Genomic DNA, 19,891 nt, shown 5'->3' with positions numbered 1-19,891 from the left:
ACCAACCATGACGTAATGCGTATTAGGTCGACGAGTCACGTGAACTATTTTTAAATGCTCTGTTTAACATTCTATTTTAGCGTCGCGGACCTGTCTTCAAAAAAGGAAAGAAAAGCGGTCGTCGCCTCACGTGAATATTACTCAAGAAATCACTAAGGGTTAATTATTACCATATCAAAAGTCATACAATCCAGCGAAAAGAAGGGAGTAAGATAATCACTGGGCGAAAGAGAAACAATTACAACTACAATTAAATGAAGTGAATTCCTGCTGTACCATATCCTTTATTTCAACACGAACAAAAAATCTTAAAGCGCAATGCCAAGGTGGCTGTAAGGCGGGGTTCCACTGTACAATAAATCTCTAAAAAATATTCGACAACAGTTAGGAAAAGAAAACAACACTGATTATCAGCAGTTAAAGACAAAGACAAACAAAAAGTCGAGGCAAAGCGTGGGCATCGTCTGGACTGACTTTGGAACTAATATACTAATAATATTAATTTTCTTCCTTTTCTCACTAAATTATCCCTGTAGGATGTTTTCAGATAATCCCATCCGGGCAATCGAGCCAGAAGCATTCAACATTAGCTTCCCTGATGATAAACCAATGGCAATGTAAGATATCAGCTACTGATTGTGTGGACTATAAAAACCTAAACATGTTACCTGGTCGTTAGACGAAGCATGAATACCGTTTTCCTTTCAACATCATTATATGTTTTTTCTTACCAGATATTTGCTTCGCACGAAGATAAAAACAGTGAGCTTAGATTCTTTCGTCGGTCTCAGTGGACTCGATTCCATACTGTAACGTACTTTTTTAAGTACTTAATATACGGTGATGCATTGTCGAACTATTAGAAAATTACTGTTATTTTTTAAAGAAAATAGAAGAAAATAAATGACAACTATTGTCATCACAATTACAATTGACGGTGGTCAAAGACGACTGCGTGAAAATACTGGCATTCTTACCTACATTGGTCTACTGATTTCCCTGATTTCCCCCTAGTCAGCACTCCTGTGCCTTATATTTGCCCCCAGCAAATTTGATCTGAATCTATGTCATATCAATTGCAGAAACATATTTTCTGGTTTACACTTTTGAATGTTATTGCTATCTTGGGTAAAAGCGAAGAGTATATACCTTCCTTTCTATGGTTGCTTTAAACTGGGGGACGAACAATAGCTAAAAATTAAACGGTCGTTTTTACTTAAATTTTATATTTTCAAGATCTTAAAATTTACCTTAGCCCTTTTTCTTCATCTCTCTTATTTCAGGTCTCAATTTGTTTCATTTCTGATCTTTTCAGGTTAATGGATAATAGAATACTTCGAACTCTGAAATATTCAGTTAACAACGAGATTCGCTGCACAATTTATCTGTCAGTATAACAAACACTTATAAGCAAATGTTGTTAATCTTGTGGAAATTTGAAAATGGCCAAAGCAAGACTCTCCTTCACGCTTGTGTGTAGTAAGTCATTTAGATGAAACTACTCACGATGGGCACAAATGACGCCAAAGCTATATAATCCTCGTATTTTAAAATTATTTTATCGTGTCATGCTCTTTAAAAATTATTTATTTGATGTATCATAAGTTAAAATTGAAATTTTGCTGTCAAACTTGTGACGTCATTTTTCCGCCAAAAACCATCAAAACTGAAATAAAAAGCATACCATAGTTTTGAATACAAATTTCTTTCATCTAGCATAGTTTTGAACATAAGGATTCGCAACTTTTGCTGTCTTGATTTTTTCTTTTCTTTTCTTGTAACATTCTTTTTAGAAATCCATACTTGTCTGAAACAGAATCAATCGCTGTTCCTCTTCCCAAATCTGAGAATGGAAAAGTCTGGATTTCTGCTCTAGAGGCATCGGGATTCACACGGACACCAGAACAAAGTGATGACTTTTGGTTTTTCCTTCCGTGCCCGGTGGGAACATTTTCCAACTCTTCTTCTCAAGGTTCGGAAGGATGCATATCATGCCCTCCAGGTATTGTATAGTTTTACATCATTATTGTTCCTCCGTGCCTGAGCTATATCATCTGGATAAGAAGTCTTTTGGTCGCCAAAAAAAGAACTTTCTCCAACAACATTGTTTCACTTTATTAAGCCCCTCTTTTGTGTTGCCTTGGTCCTCCTGTCATAACGACTTGATGATTCTTGAGCCACTCATACTGTGTCGTTTGCTGTTTAGGAGGGTTTTACTGCGACGATGTAGGCTATGTGGGAACGACTGGTAAGAAATGCCCAAATGGTTCCTTCGTAGCGTATGATAAAGCACCTGGGACACAAGTGCAAGATTGTAAGACCTGTCCTTTAGGTAAATAACAATTAATATAACTGAATGAGCAATATTTGCTCATAGTTTCTTTTCTTTTCTTCGTTGATCATTTGGAGTGAACAAGTTATTGTTATTTACTCGCTCAGAAAAAAAAAAGCAAACACCATCGCGAAAAAAGTTGGGTATCAGGTGTTTTGGTAAGGACATACTGGTCATTTAAGAAGCTAGTATCGAACCCTCAAAAACGTCTTTCTTCCAACCTTCAGAATTCAGATTCGTTGAAATTTGTTAAATTTAGCTTCGTTTTTCAGACCTCATCACAGTGTCTGGCTTATTCGTATATCATAATTTAGTTCGGACTCGATGAAATTTCAATGTACTAGTTTTATAGTTTGTTTTTTTTTTGGTTGATTGTCTCTTACTCAAAATCTTGAATGTTTCTTAATCATTCATAGGTACAGACAGTGATCTGTTTGCTGGACTGCGTGCTTGTTCATGCTTGAAAGGTTATTATCGGACTGATATGTTTGGCAAATGTCAAAAATGTGGAAATGGTCTTGAATGCCAGAATGAGTTTGCCACTTTAAAATCTGGTTACTGGTGGAAATGGAGAAACAATACTCACAAAGATAAGTACCAAAGTTTTATAGACAATCTCTTGTCATCTTCGCCGGCCTTGGACAAAGAGAAGGTGCAATATTCATTTCCTTTGCCAACTCCATACAAGTGCCCAGAGGAAAAGTCTTGTAAAGGTGGCATGGATTCCACTTGCGAAGATGGATACAAAGGCCCACTTTGTAGTGTATGTACAAAAGGACACTATAAGAAGTTACACCAGTGTCTAGAATGTCCATCTAAGAAGTTGATAGTAGCACAGCTGTTTGCCATTGTTGCTGTTTTGTTGATAATCATCGCAGCTTGTGTTTGGAAAACCAACAGGAATGGCCAGGAGAGCGAAGTAAAAACCTCTTTCATAGATATGTTCTTATCCAAAATTAAGATCGTAATTGGGTTTTATCAAGTCACCTACGGTTTGCTTGAAGCATTTTCGTACATAGAATGGCCAGAGACCATACGGGTCATCAGCAAGTTTTCAGAAATACTTCAGTTCAATATACTTGAGATGGCACCAGTTCACTGTGTTATCACCGGACTGCGGGCAGATGCATTCGCTAATTTGTTGTCAGTAATGTTAATAAATGCTACAGTTACTGTGTTCGCGGGCGTCGCCATCAGTGTGTGTAAAGTGATCAGTTTGAGTAAAAGCATCTTGGAAGACGAGCAGAAGTCAAAGAAAATCTCGAATCTCAAAGAAGCATTTTATAAGAATTTGTTTTTCTTTTTGTACGTAACTTACCTCAGCACGTGCTCTAAGACAGCAACTGTCTTGCCGATTGCCTGCCAAGAACTTTGTGAAGACGAAAAAGAAGGGTTTTGCCTGAAGTACTTGAAAGCAGATTATAGCATACAGTGTTTTGATAACCGGTACAACAAATTGATAATAATTGCCTATATTTCTGTCGCCTACATTTTTGCCCTTCCCACAACCGCATTCATCTTTCTCTGGAGAAAACGAAGAGCAAAACAATCGTTAACATATGTTGATCAAGGATTAAGCGACGGAATGATGAGGGGAATGCAATTTCTTTACGAAAACTACAATGGTGCATCTTGGTATTGGGAAATAATAGAAATGTCTCGTAAAGTAATCGTCACATCTGGCCTGATCCTCGTGGGACAAGAAAGCAGGTCCTACATTGGCCTGGCATGGGTCATTGCTGGTATGTACGGAATCATGTTTGCCTGGAATCGCCCTATACAAGACGCATTTGATAACCTATTGATGACAGCATCCGTTGGTGTTACTGTTTTCAATTTGGGTGTTGGGAGTATCAGCAAAATTCCCGCAGAGAACCTGCCTGCAGCGGCGGAATCGTACGTGGAAACCGTTATGTTCAATATATTGGTTCTGGCAGCGAACACGTTGGTGATTGGGCTGCTAGCTTGTAAGAAAATTATGTTGTTGAAAAGAACTTTGATCTAGCTAGAGCTCTTGAGACCAATTCCATTCAAAATATAGCGACCACAACCTATCTTAATTTGTTTTAAATACATCCAAAACGCATGCTACCCTAGGACTAAATGTCGTTGAACAGTTGCAGCTACTTCGACGGCATCCAAAGAAATATCTGTGCCTGTGACGACTTAGTCAAGGGGGAAACTAGAATAAGAATATAGTTACTTATTATGCTCTTCTTTTCTCAGTTCAGTACATATGGCATCTTTATGAGTATATTATGGAATGGCGAAAAAACCCACAGTGGTCGTTTTCATGCTGCTTGGCCCTGATTGTTCCTCTTGTCGGTTTGCCAGGAGATATAAGTGGTTTTGAAAGCTCAAATGCAATAGATAACCAGCTAGAAATCGGAGAAATGGAAATTTCTACTACATCTGACGCCGACCAAGATGACACTCTTGGGGAAAGGAAACAAAATAATGGTGACCTGAAGGAGGCCCAAGGTGACGGCAGCACTTTGAGCGTCCGGTCCCGAGCTGAGGATAAAAGAACGTCCGCCGCAGATCAAGGAAGTGGAGCCATTAATGTCCGGGTGGGCGAGAACAAACAAGGTGGTGATAACGATGGAAATAATGGCTACCATGTGGTGGATAAACTTAACGATGAAAAAGAGGGGAAAAGCCCCATTGCCACTTCTCTGAGATGTAGGTCCAACAAATGCCATCAAGGGACACAGACGGTGTTTGCGCGACTGTGGAGCATAAGCCAGTAAAGGGTACTTGGAATTAGTAGTCTGTAAGTGCAGGACATTTGACATTTTCCTTCGCCTGTTAGTGCGAAAGCGCAGTAAAATTTCCACAGGAAATACGTGTAAATAAAATTCGTTCATTGGTATTATAATTTTTTATGCTGGCTTTTTTGCTCTAGCTGATCAAAATTACTAACAAATGATTAATCGATATCACTCGTGTTGCTAGAAGTTACTGGAAACTGCTATTAACACGTTTCTCCATGTGCGATAATATATGCCTGACAGCAAAACATAGAAGCCGACTTGACATTCAACAACGGTCGACAAACTTAATCTTAACCGGTTTGTCTGGGACGGAGAAAAACTTTTGACGCAATTCTACTGGCTCATGGTGATACTCGAAGCGAAATCTCTGTAGTAACTGCAAAAAAGAGAAATAAACAGTAAGAAAAGCCAAAAAGGACGGGACGAAGAAGGAGGGGGAGGAGAAGAAGGAAGATTTGTTGTTTTAAGCTGTTGTTGATTACATCTTATACATTTTTTGTTTATATGTGTATTTGACGTTAACAAAACTTTACAGAACGGTCTCCCTGTTTGCGGTAGGAGGTGATTGTTAACACGTAAAAAGGGTTTCGTTCCTGTGATTGAAGGGCTACTTTAAGTTGAAGATTTCACCACTAACTGATTGTCGAGTAATTTATTTTCCACTTGTAGTAGTAGAAGTCAACTGAAAATTCAATTAATATTGCAAAAAAGGTTACTACACTAGTCAATTTCGGTGGAAGCGATGACGGGCAAATAGACTTACAATTTGTATTCCATATGCGGCTAATAATCTTCGACGTGTGACCGGTGGTGACACTTTGCAAATGTATAAGTTGCGTAACGAACTTCTAACTTTTAAATAACTAGTCACCTGATCTATTTTCCCCGCGTCGCGCTAAGTCGAGATGTCGGAGATAGGATAAGTAAATATTAAAAAAAAACTAAGCAAACGGCTTGAAAAAATGCAAATCAAAAAGTACTAACCTTACACATTAGGACGTACATCTCCAACTCAGCCACGCGACGACCTAAGGGAAATGTGAGCCACGCTTTAATAGTGAAGTCACGGCTTACTGCATGGGCGAAAGCAACCAAGAGTAAGAAAAAAACAACAACAACAACAACAACAACACAATCACACTGTTAACTAGAAAGGAAACCACAAGGCAGGGATTAGTTACGATGACACGAAGAAACGATTTTTGCCTAGCAAACGCCGCAGCAAACACAATGGGCAGATAGATAGTTTTCCAAGACTGGTTTTTACTCATCTTTGTCATATAGAAAAAGAGCTGTAAAAACCAAAATGATCTCATGTTATTTTCGTGAGTGTATTAATCGTAGTTGTAACGTATATTTGTAACTCTTTTACTAGTGTTTGTGTAATTGTAATTTAAAGCTCCTAAGTTGAAAAAGTGACTTAGAAAAAAAATTCCTGCTGGTGATTTAATGATATTTCCGTGTGAGTACACGTGAGTAGGGTTATATGTAAGCTTGTGCTTAATGATATTCTTATGTCCTTTTTTACATTGTAAAGCGCTTAGAACAGCGATGTATAAGCGCTATATAAATTCCATTATTAGTAGTAGTAGTATTAGTATTAGTACCGTAGTAGAACAAGAGTCAGTGATCAGTCAAGCCTACAACCGGCGACAAAATTGTTGAGACACTGTCCTTAAATAAGGGCCTGTTTACATGGAGGTGGGGGACCCCAGGTAGGTGAGGTAACCCGCCTGTCCATATAATCTCTCATTTTAATTTGATCGCGTTTACATGATACGTGGGGTGACCCGCCTCATGTTACCTCACCTACCTGGGGTCTTGTAAACAGGCCCTAAGGTACTTCGAAGATCAAAACAATCCGCACCCCCGTCCGCTTCCCCCTTCCCCCATTCAAAGTTTGGGTGTTTATTGCTTACAACGCAAACAGCGGCAGCACAACATTACTTAAGGGGGGAGGGGAAAGCTACATTTGCCGCAGTTTTGAAGTCGGCAAAAGGTCAGAAAGGCCCTTTAGGACGAAGCGTCTTTACTAAATTTGTCACCGATTAAAGATTCATATCAGCTCTCTTTTCAGAACTTAAGATAATTATGTTAGTCTCTCACTTACAACTAGAACATATGGAACATTTTAGAAAATGTATCGAATATTAGGGACTTTAAGATCCAACGACGCGGACGGTAACGAGAACATAAAAAAAACAACAACAATAGGTTTTATTAGGTAAAACAACAACTTTGCACGTGCACCATGCTCTTTTGTAAATTTCTCTACCCGTTTTTGCACGACTACGACGTGAACATGCCTAATTTCGCGTTTTACCGAGGACGTAAACAAGCAACGACGAAATTTTATTTCTCTTACTGTACTTGGATATGGTGCCTAGGAATTCAACTCCAGGAGGGTTCGCCTACATTTGACAAAGTGAGTGTGTAGGAATAATTGCGATATAGACTGAAAGAACGCAAATTCACTTTTTAAGCGACGTTCTCATTGCCGTCGCGTCGTTGGATCTTAAAGCCCCTACTATCTCTTCTTACCAACACACATACGAGGCCCAAATCCAAACTGTAGATGAGAAAAGGGGTGAACCTCTTTACTTTCTCTTAGCCAGCGCTCTGGTTTGAACTCCAAAGGGTCTCTAAAGTACTTTTCTGAGCGTGTCGTGGCATATAAATCCATAAATACGAGAGTCTGGAAAAAAATTCATGCTAATGAAAAACTGAAAGTTTTTTACCATGAGTATTTCTTATCCTGCACATTAGTGGGTTGGTGGTGCGAGGAACGCATGTGCAACCCTGAAACACACTTCGACGCCTGCTTCGATGGTAGACAAAAGCATTAGTCAAGAACAAATGAGCGTAATCACACTTTTGAATCTGTAAGGGCCAAGTACTAAGACTCACTTGAGCTGGAACAAGGTATCCCGATAAAACAACCTCCTCTTCCAAAATCCTTGCAATCACTGTAGTACTTGGAGTGAGTCTAAAATAATAACAATAATAATAGAAATTATAATAATAATAATTAATATGTCAAAATGCTTTATTAAAATCTTATAAAAAGCTGCACACAAAACTTCAGTAAAATACTCATAAAAAGAAAACGTCAATATCAATACAAAATTCCGGCAAAACCTCTTCGTAATTCAAGAAATAACATAGAGTTAAAAAAATCAAGTCAAAAGTAACAGCGGATGACATAAACGTCAATGCGCTGATTCTAATAATACGGATAAGTTTCTGATCCATGAGGCAAGATATAAATCTACTGCGGTTCACTTTCCGTACCAATTTCCCGATAAGAAGGCGCAACTTAAAATTAAGAGATCGATGAAAAACATTTAAAAGTAAGGAAACACATCAATAGTCCTATTGGATGGCTCCTTCATCAACATTCCTAATGTCACATGGCACTCTTCTTGCCCTAGAGCCTTCAAGAAAAACCAACGCAGGTCTCAAGAGTGCCCATGAGGTTCTGGTTCTGGTCCATGAGATGATTTTGGTATACTTCTCCCCTTTTTTGATGGCAATCAGCTGTGTTAAACGGCTATGATACATCAAGCACTCCTTCCCCATTCCGCCAGTTGTGGTGAAGACCAAAATATTCCATGCTCAATGTCAAGAATTCTCTTTGAGTAGAGACGCTTTTTCTCTCGTTCTCATGGATACGATAAATTTGTTGTCGGTCTAGGTCCCTATACGATACAGCATTAAGGTGACAGACCCTCACATCGACGAATGCCGATGGAAGGCGCTCCCAGAACTCACGTGCGTGGATATCTACCCTCGCATCCTGAGCTTTAGGAGATCCTCTGTTTAAATGTTCGCTGGAGCTGTCTTGGAGGACTGCCTCGATCTCGACATCGCTGCACACCATACTCAGAAATTCAGCTTCAAGATCTCTTAGCTCGTTGTGGTGTTGAGTGAATAAAACCTCCTAATTTTGCAAATCATAGAGTGATCGACCGTAAAGGCTTCCCCACAAGCGCATGTGGAGGGGATATCTTCCGCTGGCCAGTGAGTGGTAGCGTAGTTTAACAGCTTTACGGATCTCCCTCTTATTCGGGTTAAAGTCCAAATCCTGAAGAGGAAGCACTGTAAGCCATGCTGATGATCCCTTTTCTGTGGCTAGATCTAGATCTTTCTTGGTGCCATCTCCTAAATACGCTCTGCCCTATGTTCGAGTTCCTTTAATCTTTCACTTCTTACTTCCTGTTGTGCTAATTTTTTGAGGGAATCCTCTGGTAACTGATGTGACTGAGATACAATTTGTTCAACAAGGGGCTTTGTTACTTTGACAGACGAAGCATATTCGCGCCTTGCTTCAAGGGACGGGTTTCCCAGGCCCAGGCCACCCAAGCGAACTGGCAGCGCTAGAATATTCCTATCCAGCTGATTACACTTTCGCTCAGTAATCGCAGGAATGAGTATATGAGGTATTGCATTCTGTAATGGCTCTAAAAGATCTTGAATGTCCGGCAATTTCTTTGAAAAGTACGCCCACTGATGTTTCAAGCCAAAGGTGTAGGCCTTGTAGGCTGCGTAGCATGCTTGTGGTTGAGATAGAGCAAATTCAGCTAACTTAGCTATGTCATTGATCCAATTGGTCACCTTTTCGCTGACATATTCCTCTGAAGACTCCCTTGAACCTATTGCCGCCCCAAGGTGTTTCTGCCCTTGTACTGCTACATTAATGGACGTGTCCTTGAAAGCTTCCCAGACACTTTCTTCCTTAGCTGGTTTTGCGATGATCCAGCATTTCCCGTCGTTCGGAAAATAACCAAAATCGGGACCAAGGGTGCTAAGAACATCCCACTACCTCCTAATCTTCGTAATGGAGCCAGCTCTACCAGCATCATCTGAAAACCAACATTGCGTCACACTAGACGCTGCTTGTAGACTCGTAATTAAAGGCTGGATGCTTAAGGCATATAGACCCGTAGCAAGCGGATCGCCCTGTGTTGTTCTTTCTGCTGACACGATCTCTTTCCCGCCAATGACAAATAGCAGAGCTAGCTGTCTGTAGGTATTAATAGCGTAAATTGCTTTTATAGGACACAGAATCCGGATGTTGTCAAGTGCGGCTGCTCTGTTGAGTGCGTTGAATGCATTAGAGGCGTGGATGAGCAGTACGTAGTTCCCCACGGTAAATCACATAGATTATGTTGCGTTGGCTTTTTACGTCGTTATGGTGCGATGACTATTAAATATATTAAAATAAAATGTATCTTTTTATAAATATTTTATGATGCCTTCTAAAGGTAAGATCATCTTCAATCCTGTATTCCTTGATTATCAAAGACTAGTATATACATACTCAGTGATCTTGGTGATTCAAGCAATCTGATTGGTTCACTACCTCGGACTATGACGTTACATTCACCGCGCTAGGCGGTGCATATAAAGCAAAACAAAATCGCTGTCCTGAACTGGGTGTTCTGCCAAGTTTCAGACTAAGAATATCCAGTGTTGATGATTTTGAAGGTAAGAAAAGACTTCATGGTGTTTAAACAGCGTGATTTAGTGTGAAGTGATTTACTGTAGTTGACTCTCATACGCTCGAAGCAATGTTATTACCACTACAGAGGAAAACGAGGCCGCTTTGTCACTGTTTTGTGAACTCGGGATTTCCTCGCAAGACCAATTTTGTCTAGAAATAGAAGTTAATCAATCGTAGCCGCTGTTGACAGCATTTGCAAGAAGCGACAAAAGAAACTTTCTGATTCACGGTGAGTTGACAGAGACAAATACAGCTCTGTGTTTCGTCTCAGAAACGTTTCTTTTCAATTATTAATGTTAAAGCTTACAAAAAAATTAAAACTATGACATGCCATGTTTGAAAATACTGCAGGTCTCAGAGAGTGTTATCCACCTCCACCTTCGGCCTCGGTGTATAACACCCTCCTTGATCTGCAGAACTCTTCATATCCTACTCAGCCTCATTCAATAATTGCCAAATAATCCCCTCGACTTCGTCTCGGGGATTATTCTACAATATTAAATTCGTCTTCGGCGAATAATTGTTAATTAAACTACTGAAGAATCAATTTCCCTTAAAAAAAAAAAATGTACATAGTATGGTTATATATTTGGCTGAATATTGCGAGCGAGCAAGGTAGGCTTTAAAAAAATAATAAAGCCTGTTCAACTTTTCCGTAGACGCGTGCGATAAACTCGAAAGTAAAACTTTACTTAATCAAACCTGTCTATTATACTTAGGAATATGCAATTGCAAAATTAATCTTCTCTAATTTAACCTCATGGACTCCTTAAGGCACGCCTTGAGATAGCGTAGTTTGGCGAGATGCTGAGGTGTGACGTCATCATCTTTCCCCAAAACACTTTCTATCTCTTGATAGAGCTTTTCTTGGACCTCAGGAAATCGTGCTAAGTTATACAGCCACCAAAGGGTAGAAGATGACGTCTGCATAGAAAGAAGATGAAAAATTATTTATTATTTTGTTTTTTTTAACCGCACCAAATAGCAGTCTACTCGAGTTCAAATTTTTTTGCTCATTATGTAAACGTAAAAAATAAATGCAGAAAGTTCAAACGCGCGTGATCAACGTGCGTTCTGTGCATTTTATACATTCTTAGTGGAAGTCCAAACGAATGCTTGCTACATACATGCGACGCATGGGTAATAACAACCTGAGATTAGGATTGCAGGCTCCTCTTGTCGCCCGCAATAAATGAAAATAAAAAATGAAAAGCTTTTTGTAACTGTCTAAAAGTCTACCCAGAAATAGTATGTCTTAAAATAATGTGATATGCGTCACTGGGAAACTGCGACCTCATTCAACATGGCCGTTTTCTCGAATTTTATTAACATACAGGTTTCTTGAAACAGATCAGATACTAAAAATGTTTGCTTTGCTAAAACGAAAGTCTTTTTTTTTACTTTTGATTTTTTATATCTTCTTTGGACCAAATTTACGTTTAAACGTGTGCGTAAAACAAGTAATGTCTCCCAAAATGTTTATTATTATTAATAATATTATTATTACCATAACTATTATTATTATTATTACTATTATTATTAATATCATCTCTTTTGTCACAGTCTTTGCTATTGTTCTTTTTGTACGTCAGCGGGGCGCAAACCATTCACCTGGAGCATCAGTCACTCAAGTCAATCAGTCTGTTCACACACTATAAGCACCTTCCTGAGGATTCGTGCAGATCCCAGCATGTAGATCTTATGGGTCTCTTTCATAGCAGCTCTCCTGATACTTTCGTGATGTTTTTAACCATCTGCCACAATATCTAAGTTTCCAGTCCTAGGTCTTCGTCATTGCTTTTCTTTTCGATTTCCTTCAGTGTATGAAATGGTATTATCATTATCATTACCATTATCATCAGTATTATTACAATTATTAATCTTACCGTATCAACGCCAGCACTGACGACATCAATTGCGTGTCCACTGATCTCCTCTAACGTAAGATCTTCCTTCATGAGTAAATATGTCAACAGTGGAACAACTAAATCAAAGAAGCAAATTTAACCAACATTGTTGGCAGCTGTTGTACACCGGGAAGAAATTTTGCATAGCTAATTTATCCCACACCACTCTCCTTGACGATAGACATTTCTCACGATAACTCAACAAGAAAAAAAAAACATCTCTCTTAATACTTAATGCTACGTCCAAATGATCGACAGTTTGTCAACGAATAAAGTTCGTTTTCTCTTCTGCCAACTTCATTTCATTCTGTATAAAATGGTAAGACAGACGGTCGAATGTTTCTGTGCTTAAATAAGTTTCATTTCAGTTTATTTATTTTCCAGAAAAATATACATATACTTACAGAAATACATTAAATATATTACAAAAATGTTAGTTAGAGTAGATTAAAAAGACGTAAATTGGGGCTTATTATATGAGCTCCCCAGTAAAGGGACCGGTTGACGGTTCAGCGCATGCTCATTTATCAAAATGCTGTTTTTCTGCCGGGACACGTTGTATCGTCTATGCAAGCAAAATGATCATGTCATAATGTTGTCAAAGAACCAATCTGTACAATCCCCTCGCAGTCACTTGATCAACTTAAATATTTGCAAATAGCTGTAAATTAATCAACCATGGAATAAAACCTTCGGGTCAACAATAAATTCAATGTTCGTAGTGTTGGCAAAATCCACTAATTTTTTCTGCGATTTTAGTACTCCTCCATCCTACTTCAAGTTACTCTGAAATACAATTCTGCTTTGAAAAAACACTCTGAGATCGCCGAGATACATGTGAGTGGGATTATTAACCGATGAATTAATAATAAATTGGAAAGAAGTAATTTGATTGCATGCGCTTAACCGTCAACCTGTCTTTTTAGCCTAAGGCCCTCTCCACACGTATCCGTATTCGTTTGAAAACGCAATGTTTTTTCTCCTTTTTCAGAAAAAATCGCGACCACTCGTACCGTTGCCGCATCGTTTTCGCCCGCCCACACGTATACGATGACTTACCCGACTACGCATGCTTGACGCATACGTGTTCGCTATTATGAGCCCGCGAAATAATAAATTGGCGCCATCATTGAATTTCTTTGGTGTGGGTTTATATTCCTGTTGTGACGTTCTTCATTTGAAGTCAACAAAGTCAAACTAAAGGGAGATCCAGCCTTCCGTCTCTTGATACCGGTAGCGAAAGTAACCTGATAATCGGTTCTGCCGCCTCTTGGAATAATCAGCTTGAGGAATGAACAAAGCTAAATTTGCTTGAAAACTAGAAAAAAGCCGAAGCATAAAAGACAAGAAAGGGAAGCGCCCGTCCGCCATCTTGAGTAAGTTTTTAATATTGCGCCGAGTGATTGGAGCTGATAGTGCGTCTTCAGCGTTTTCGAAAAGTTCCGTTGTCGTCTTTCCACACGGGACGGGAAAACAGCGTTTCCAAAAAGTTCCACTCTGGAGAGTGTTTTCGAAAAATTCCCTTTTCATTGATCGTTTTCATCGGATACGTGTCGACGGAAGCCGTATCCGTAAGGAAAAAGTTACGTTTTCAAATGAAAACGGATACGTGTTGACAGGGCCTAAGACTAAATATAATGAATAAATAAGAGAAAGCAAAACAAAAAAGACAAAAAGCAGCAAAAAACAAGTATTATTTACAAGTGGTAAAGCAGCTAAGAAGAAATGTTTTCAATCTGGCCTTTTAATACGTTAACGCACCTTGAGCGTCGTCCTGATCAATTCCCTTTTCATCCGTTTCTTTAAGTTCCCTCATCTTCTTTTCAACAAAACTATGTCCGATTTCCAGTATTAAGTCAGCGTTCTTAAGAAACTTCTTAAAGACTGGTGTGTCTATGTATTGGTAGGCAATTCTGCTAAATATATTAAATGTAAGTTGTTGGGAAAGTTCAAGGGAGTTGTTAACCGCCTCTGTGAATTCCAGTGCTACCTGAGGCGGAGGATCTTCATATAATCCCAGACGAGTATCAAATGCTAGTGTACCAACACCTGCAACAGTTTACAAAGATAAAAGTTTATAGAGTTCATACAGGGCTGGCTCAAGAAGGAAATGTGGCCCCTCTGTGTGGCACTCTAGCCTCACAGGGATGGAGAAGCCATTCACTATTTTCATTTGCGCCACGCGTATCGAATCCTGAAAAGACCTGACAAGCGTAACTAGGTGATTTCGTTATACAGCATTACAGCTCTGACTATAATTGAATCCTCCTCTTCCTCCCAACTCCGTCATCCCCATTCGGGGCTCTCGTTAGACAATTATTATTGAGAAGTAGATTTTAAAAGACAACATGTGATTGCCTGACAAAATAATAATAATCGGATTACGACGATAATAATTATAATGATAACGATAACGACAACGGAATGATAATGCTAATGCTAATGACAATTATAATAAATATTATCATTCGAAGCTAATTTTTCTTTCTTTTCATTGGCCGAGAGCCCACCACGTGATCTGCAAATAACTGCCTATAAATAATGGTCTGCTCATGCGCAATGCCGTCCAACAGTGTTTAGCTGCAAATGATATTCTGCTCATGCGTAAAGGAAACCGTGCTTTTCTCCTTCTTGCGATCGCTCTTACGTGAAAATGGCAGATCTCTTTTCTTCCCAAGGATATTCATTAAAAAAACAAACTCGGTGATGGAATGATAAAACAATTATTGAACTCGGTTGTCGCAAAATATCGTGATTTGTCAGTGCCTCGCAGATCACCACAGACAAATCACAATATTTTGCTCAACCTCCTCCAATAATTGTTTTATATCGACAGCTCTTATACTGTTACATAACAGTTTTATCACGTAGTCACGATGCAAATGTCATCTACAGCTGTCATCGACTTCTCCAAAAACTAGTTTTATAAGCTTACCTTCTAAAGACCATCGATTTAGTTCCTTGTCCAAGTCAGGAATGTGATCATCTTGCTCACAAGCTCCCTTTAGTTCGACAAACCTTGCTACAGCATCCTTACTTACAGCATTAAAGTTTAGAATGTTTTCTTCCACAATCTTTGGGCGCATTAGTTTCGGAGCGATGGTTTTCCGCAATCTGTGCCATTCTTCTCCATCTCTGTCAGAAAAAAAAAAAAATAAAGCAGAAAAATCCCAAGATCGAAAGATGGAAAGTTTTACAAAAAGAAGCCTAGTAACAATCTTAATAAGAAAATATCTTGAGAGTTAACTAATTACTTAGGAGTTAACACATGTTCTAAAGTCTTTCAGTCTTAGGAAATCAATAAATGAAAGTAAACGATCCCAGATGTATTTTCTAGATACAACCTTACGGCTCCTACGATTTCTAATTTCTTAATAGGCCCTTTTGAAGTTTGCTAGTCAGTCACCTAGTACAGTGCGTTTTTTGCTCTCCGGAAAGGCGTTTTTGAGTTGCGTTTATCTCATCTGTCTGGCATTTGTTTTCTGTGTCTTCGCGGGGTGTTTTACGCTGCCAACTTTTTTTTCCACCGTCTGTTCCAGATTAGTGCACATACAACTCGTGAGGCCAGCGAGTGTTGTAGCTGCTTTAACGATCGATCTCGCTTTCAATCTCCATGTCTCTCTGACGCCTCTACAGCCAGGTTGAACGCATTGATCAGGTCAAAGGAAGCAATGTATAGGGGCATACAGTTTTCTACACTTCACCTGAGGTTGGCGAAGGGACTATTCCAATTAGCTATAATAGTCGCTATACTGCCCATTTGTCTTCTGCACTAGTTTAAATCGTTAATAGCCCCAAGAGCATTTGTCAAGAATTTGTTAGGGTTTGAGTTCCCATGGTTGGGACTTTTATCATGAAAGGTCTGCCCGAGGTGAGACTTCCTTATTGTCGAATGTCAAATTTTCTTTTTCTTTTCTTCTATTTCTTTTTTAAGCAAAATATATGCCTTTTAATTTCCAAACACCTGCATTAATATGCACACTTGTGGCGTGGGCGTTTAAAAATTAAACCACAGCTTTTGTTTCGGCAAGGATAGCGTGATGAGCCAAAGCAAGGACCGGAAAAAAGTCTCAGTATTTATACATGTAATTGATGTATGTTTGCAATTGACTTCGTCGCGAGGTCTTCAAGAACTAAAAGGATGGGGTTTAAATGAGATCGACTTAAAAATTTACCTCCACACTTATAATGTAAAAAAAACGAAAAGTAAGGAACAAAGAATCGGTTCTGCCTGAATGGTCCCGTTTATTTAAATGTTTGACTGACTACACATCAAAGATGATGATTCCGGCCAGAATTAGCGGGAAAAGGGTGCTAAACTCAAGAAGGGATCAGAAGTATTTCTTTGAGCTCATTTTTCATGTGGAGTCAACGCGCCGCTGCTGTTGAGCATTATCGCTTTGGCTATTATTACTTGGCAGCCGGGAAGGATCTTACAAAAACTTATTAAGTTATATAATTCGAAGTTATAATATTACATGAGGCTAAGTGCCCGGCAGTCATGTTATGAAGCAAGAGTGTAGCGTGATTGTGATTGTGAGATGGCGTGATTTTAGTCCTTTTAGATTTTGTTATTAATAGTTTCACTCGTCTGTCAGACCGACAGAGAACTTGATGACGGATCGGATTAAAAACTAAAGCTTATAAATTCACAGAAGTCACTATTTTGTGTAGTGTGTGAGCGAGCCATTGTACTTTGAGGATTGAAGCTGTGAAATAAACCCTGTTTTTGCTTAAAACTGTGATATCGTGAAGAACGGCCCTTCGGCATTCACGACAGTCAGAAAATTTTCTAGAATTTCTGCAAAATCCCTTTTTCTAATCGTTTGAAAGTATTCTGTCTTTATTTAGAATAATCAAGCGATCAGGAAAACAAAACTGGCTTCGTAGCTGAGCGGTTGTGGTTTCTTGGGCAAAGAGTAGAGTCAAAGACTAGAAAAATTTCGTGAGTAGCAGTGCGTGACTCACACGCACGATTTCATCAGGCTATAAAGTACCCGCCAACCTGAAAGCGGAGCTGGAAAACTAAAAAGCCTTTCTCTAAGCTCCAGAATACACGCACACTAGCCTCGATTAGTTTCCCAAAACAATCGGAGAGAGAGTGCCTTGATTTTGAAACTTTACTTCGCAACCTCGATCGAGACGCCTTACTTGAACAGCTTGATATACGGGTGGTGCTGCTGAATCTTGGGAAAGCGTTCCTCTGATTCTCCTCAAAATATTCTGTCATGGTTTAGAATGGGCGAGTAACGAGAAAAAAAAAGTTTCTTAACCAGAGGTTAAGTATCACTCAGTTTTGAGTAGGCATAGTCTATGTGATGGTTGACCCAAAGGCACGGTTCCTCCTCCGATTTGTCTACGGAGTTTAAACATTAAGTGTCTCTTTAGCCCCCATTGAAAGTATTTCATCACCTTCAGAGAAGCCAAGCGGGTACGAAGGGTTAAATAAACGGCTAAACATACGGTTTAATGAAGCAGACAGGCGGGTATTTAGCTATATAGCTTGGATGAAAACGTGACTGTGAGTAACGCACTGCTTCACGAAGTTTTTCAGCGCCGACTCTACTCTACCCAAAAAACCACAACCGCTCATCTGCGAAGCCATTCTTGTTTTCCTGATCGCTTGGTAATTCTGAAAGAAGATAGAATACTTTCAAACGATTAGAATCAGGGATTTTGCAGAAATTGTAGAAAATTTTTCTGACTGCCGGGCATTTAGCCACATGTAATATTGTAAGTTTCAATTACACTTTTTTACGAGCAATCATTAGTCATTGGTTTACTTACGCTTGAATTATGCCTGGGAAATGATTCCTTCGTTTGCGGTGCTCGACCATAAAATCAAACATCAGCCTACGCGGATATTTTCCTTCAGCCCTAAAAACCGTCTCAAAATCGTCTGGCTCTTGAACGTGCACAGCCGCGATCGGCCAAAGCATCAAATTTTCTTTGTAAATTGGACCAAGCTCGTGAAACAAGCGCTCAGTTAGTTTGTAAGCTTTGGTAAAGCCCTCGGTCTTTGTACAAAGATCGTACATGAACTTGAAGCCATTAGGTTCTGGAATTACTCGGTAAGATCGTACTCCATCGAACCTTTCTGGGCTTTCTACTTGTTTCGGCTCTGATCTCTGTGACCTCCAGAACAGCGTTAACGGTTTACGATAAGGTTTTGTAAAATCGAGGATATTCCTGCGAAAAGCGATGCTTGGGGACAACATTTAGTTTAGAATTTAGTGAGATGTCGCAGGTTTATGAGAACTTCGGAGAAGACTTATCGGAACGAATGCCAAGAAGGTCATGTTGAGCCTGCAAAAACCTTGCGTGCGGTCAATTCTATCGACTTGGGTAGGTCATATATGAAGTACCTATCTGGTTTTGTGTCATAAAAAAAAGAGAAAATTATAACGTCACAAGAGAGTTCACAAGATTTCTTTGCATTTCTTTGTACTTGCTTAAGTAATAAACAAAGCTAGGGCTAAAAGCGAAGCTCCCATTAATAAATTTATTATTTAAATCAGACAATAAACTTGTAATCCACAAATCATGAACTCGCCTGTCAAATTTTGACCAATCAGAGCTTAAAAATTAGACGTAGAGCGTGACCAACGCGTAACCATGGTGAGAAAAGTCAAAAGCAACTATCTGCTGGCTGAATTTTCGCTTCCGAGCTCCTTCCCAGGCCAGTTTGAAATCATAAATTTAATTTTGAACCTGCGATCATTTGAAAACAAGCAACTTGTCAGCGGATAACTTCAAAAAAACTCGACCTCGATGGGTCGATATCTGAGCCCGCGATACGGTCAGGTGATACTGGTCGGCGGATACCCTGTTTTGACAGCTTTCAAGTGATAACGACATTAATGTGCAGTATGAGGAAATATGAGAGCAGTATCAGGTTGCTCCTAGGCTCCCAAACTAGCTATTAAGTGTGAGATTAAACATTGGCTCCCAGTGGTGCGGACAGACGGTCGCTCGGTGTACGGTCATGTGATTACCACATTTTCGCGGTAGATTATCTTTAGCTATGGGCTCTCGCGCGCTTTACGCGCGGGTGGAGTCTCGCTAAAATATTTTTACTACAATTATGGAATATTGTACTAAGGTGAATATCACCTTTTTAACAAGGTCGACTAACAAGACCGATCTCACATCAGTAAAGGTTAAAAACACCAAGGAGCTGCCATCTTTAATTCCTTGGGAATGAGGTTAATTCATATCATGAAACTTTTATTGTAAGATGTACCTAGACAAGATTTATCATGGAACTCTTTTTCTTTACGTGTGATGTGTAACTTTTTGGGTTCTGCAATTCTGTTTTCTGTTTTTTGATTCTGGTTTTAATTCGTTCAGAATCCTTACAGACCTGGGCCATGAA

The 19,891-nt window shown here is 39.3% G+C and overlaps 2 protein-coding genes across 2 annotated transcripts; one reads left to right on the top strand and one right to left on the bottom strand.

Annotated features, from left to right (window-relative positions):
* The first annotated feature begins 537 nt into the window (after positions 1-537).
* LOC140922286 (uncharacterized) lies at positions 538-5,082 on the top strand. The gene is made up of 6 exons (XM_073372286.1): positions 538-617; positions 1,316-1,387; positions 1,794-2,002; positions 2,207-2,332; positions 2,749-4,299; positions 4,559-5,082. Exons 1-6 carry the CDS (start codon positions 538-540, stop codon positions 5,080-5,082), a joined length of 2,562 nt encoding a protein of 853 aa, XP_073228387.1.
* Positions 4,858-18,765, bottom strand: LOC140923674 (cytochrome P450 10-like). Its single transcript, XM_073373749.1, has 9 exons — positions 18,304-18,765; positions 15,452-15,651; positions 14,278-14,565; positions 12,496-12,593; positions 11,367-11,533; positions 8,014-8,092; positions 7,648-7,801; positions 6,091-6,134; positions 4,858-5,482 (listed from the first exon to the last, which is right to left on the bottom strand). The coding sequence occupies exons 1-9, from the start codon at positions 18,732-18,734 to the stop codon at positions 5,372-5,374; spliced, it is 1,572 nt and encodes a 523-aa protein (XP_073229850.1). The 5' UTR covers positions 18,735-18,765; the 3' UTR covers positions 4,858-5,371.
* Positions 18,766-19,891: the final 1,126 nt, after the last annotated feature.

The sequence above is a fragment of the Porites lutea genome, chromosome 13, assembly GCF_958299795.1.
Source record: "Porites lutea chromosome 13, jaPorLute2.1, whole genome shotgun sequence".
NCBI classification, from domain to species: Eukaryota; Metazoa; Cnidaria; class Anthozoa; order Scleractinia; family Poritidae; genus Porites; species Porites lutea.
Note: the sequence above shows the minus strand (reverse complement) of the source record. Positions and strands in the feature narration are given on the sequence as shown.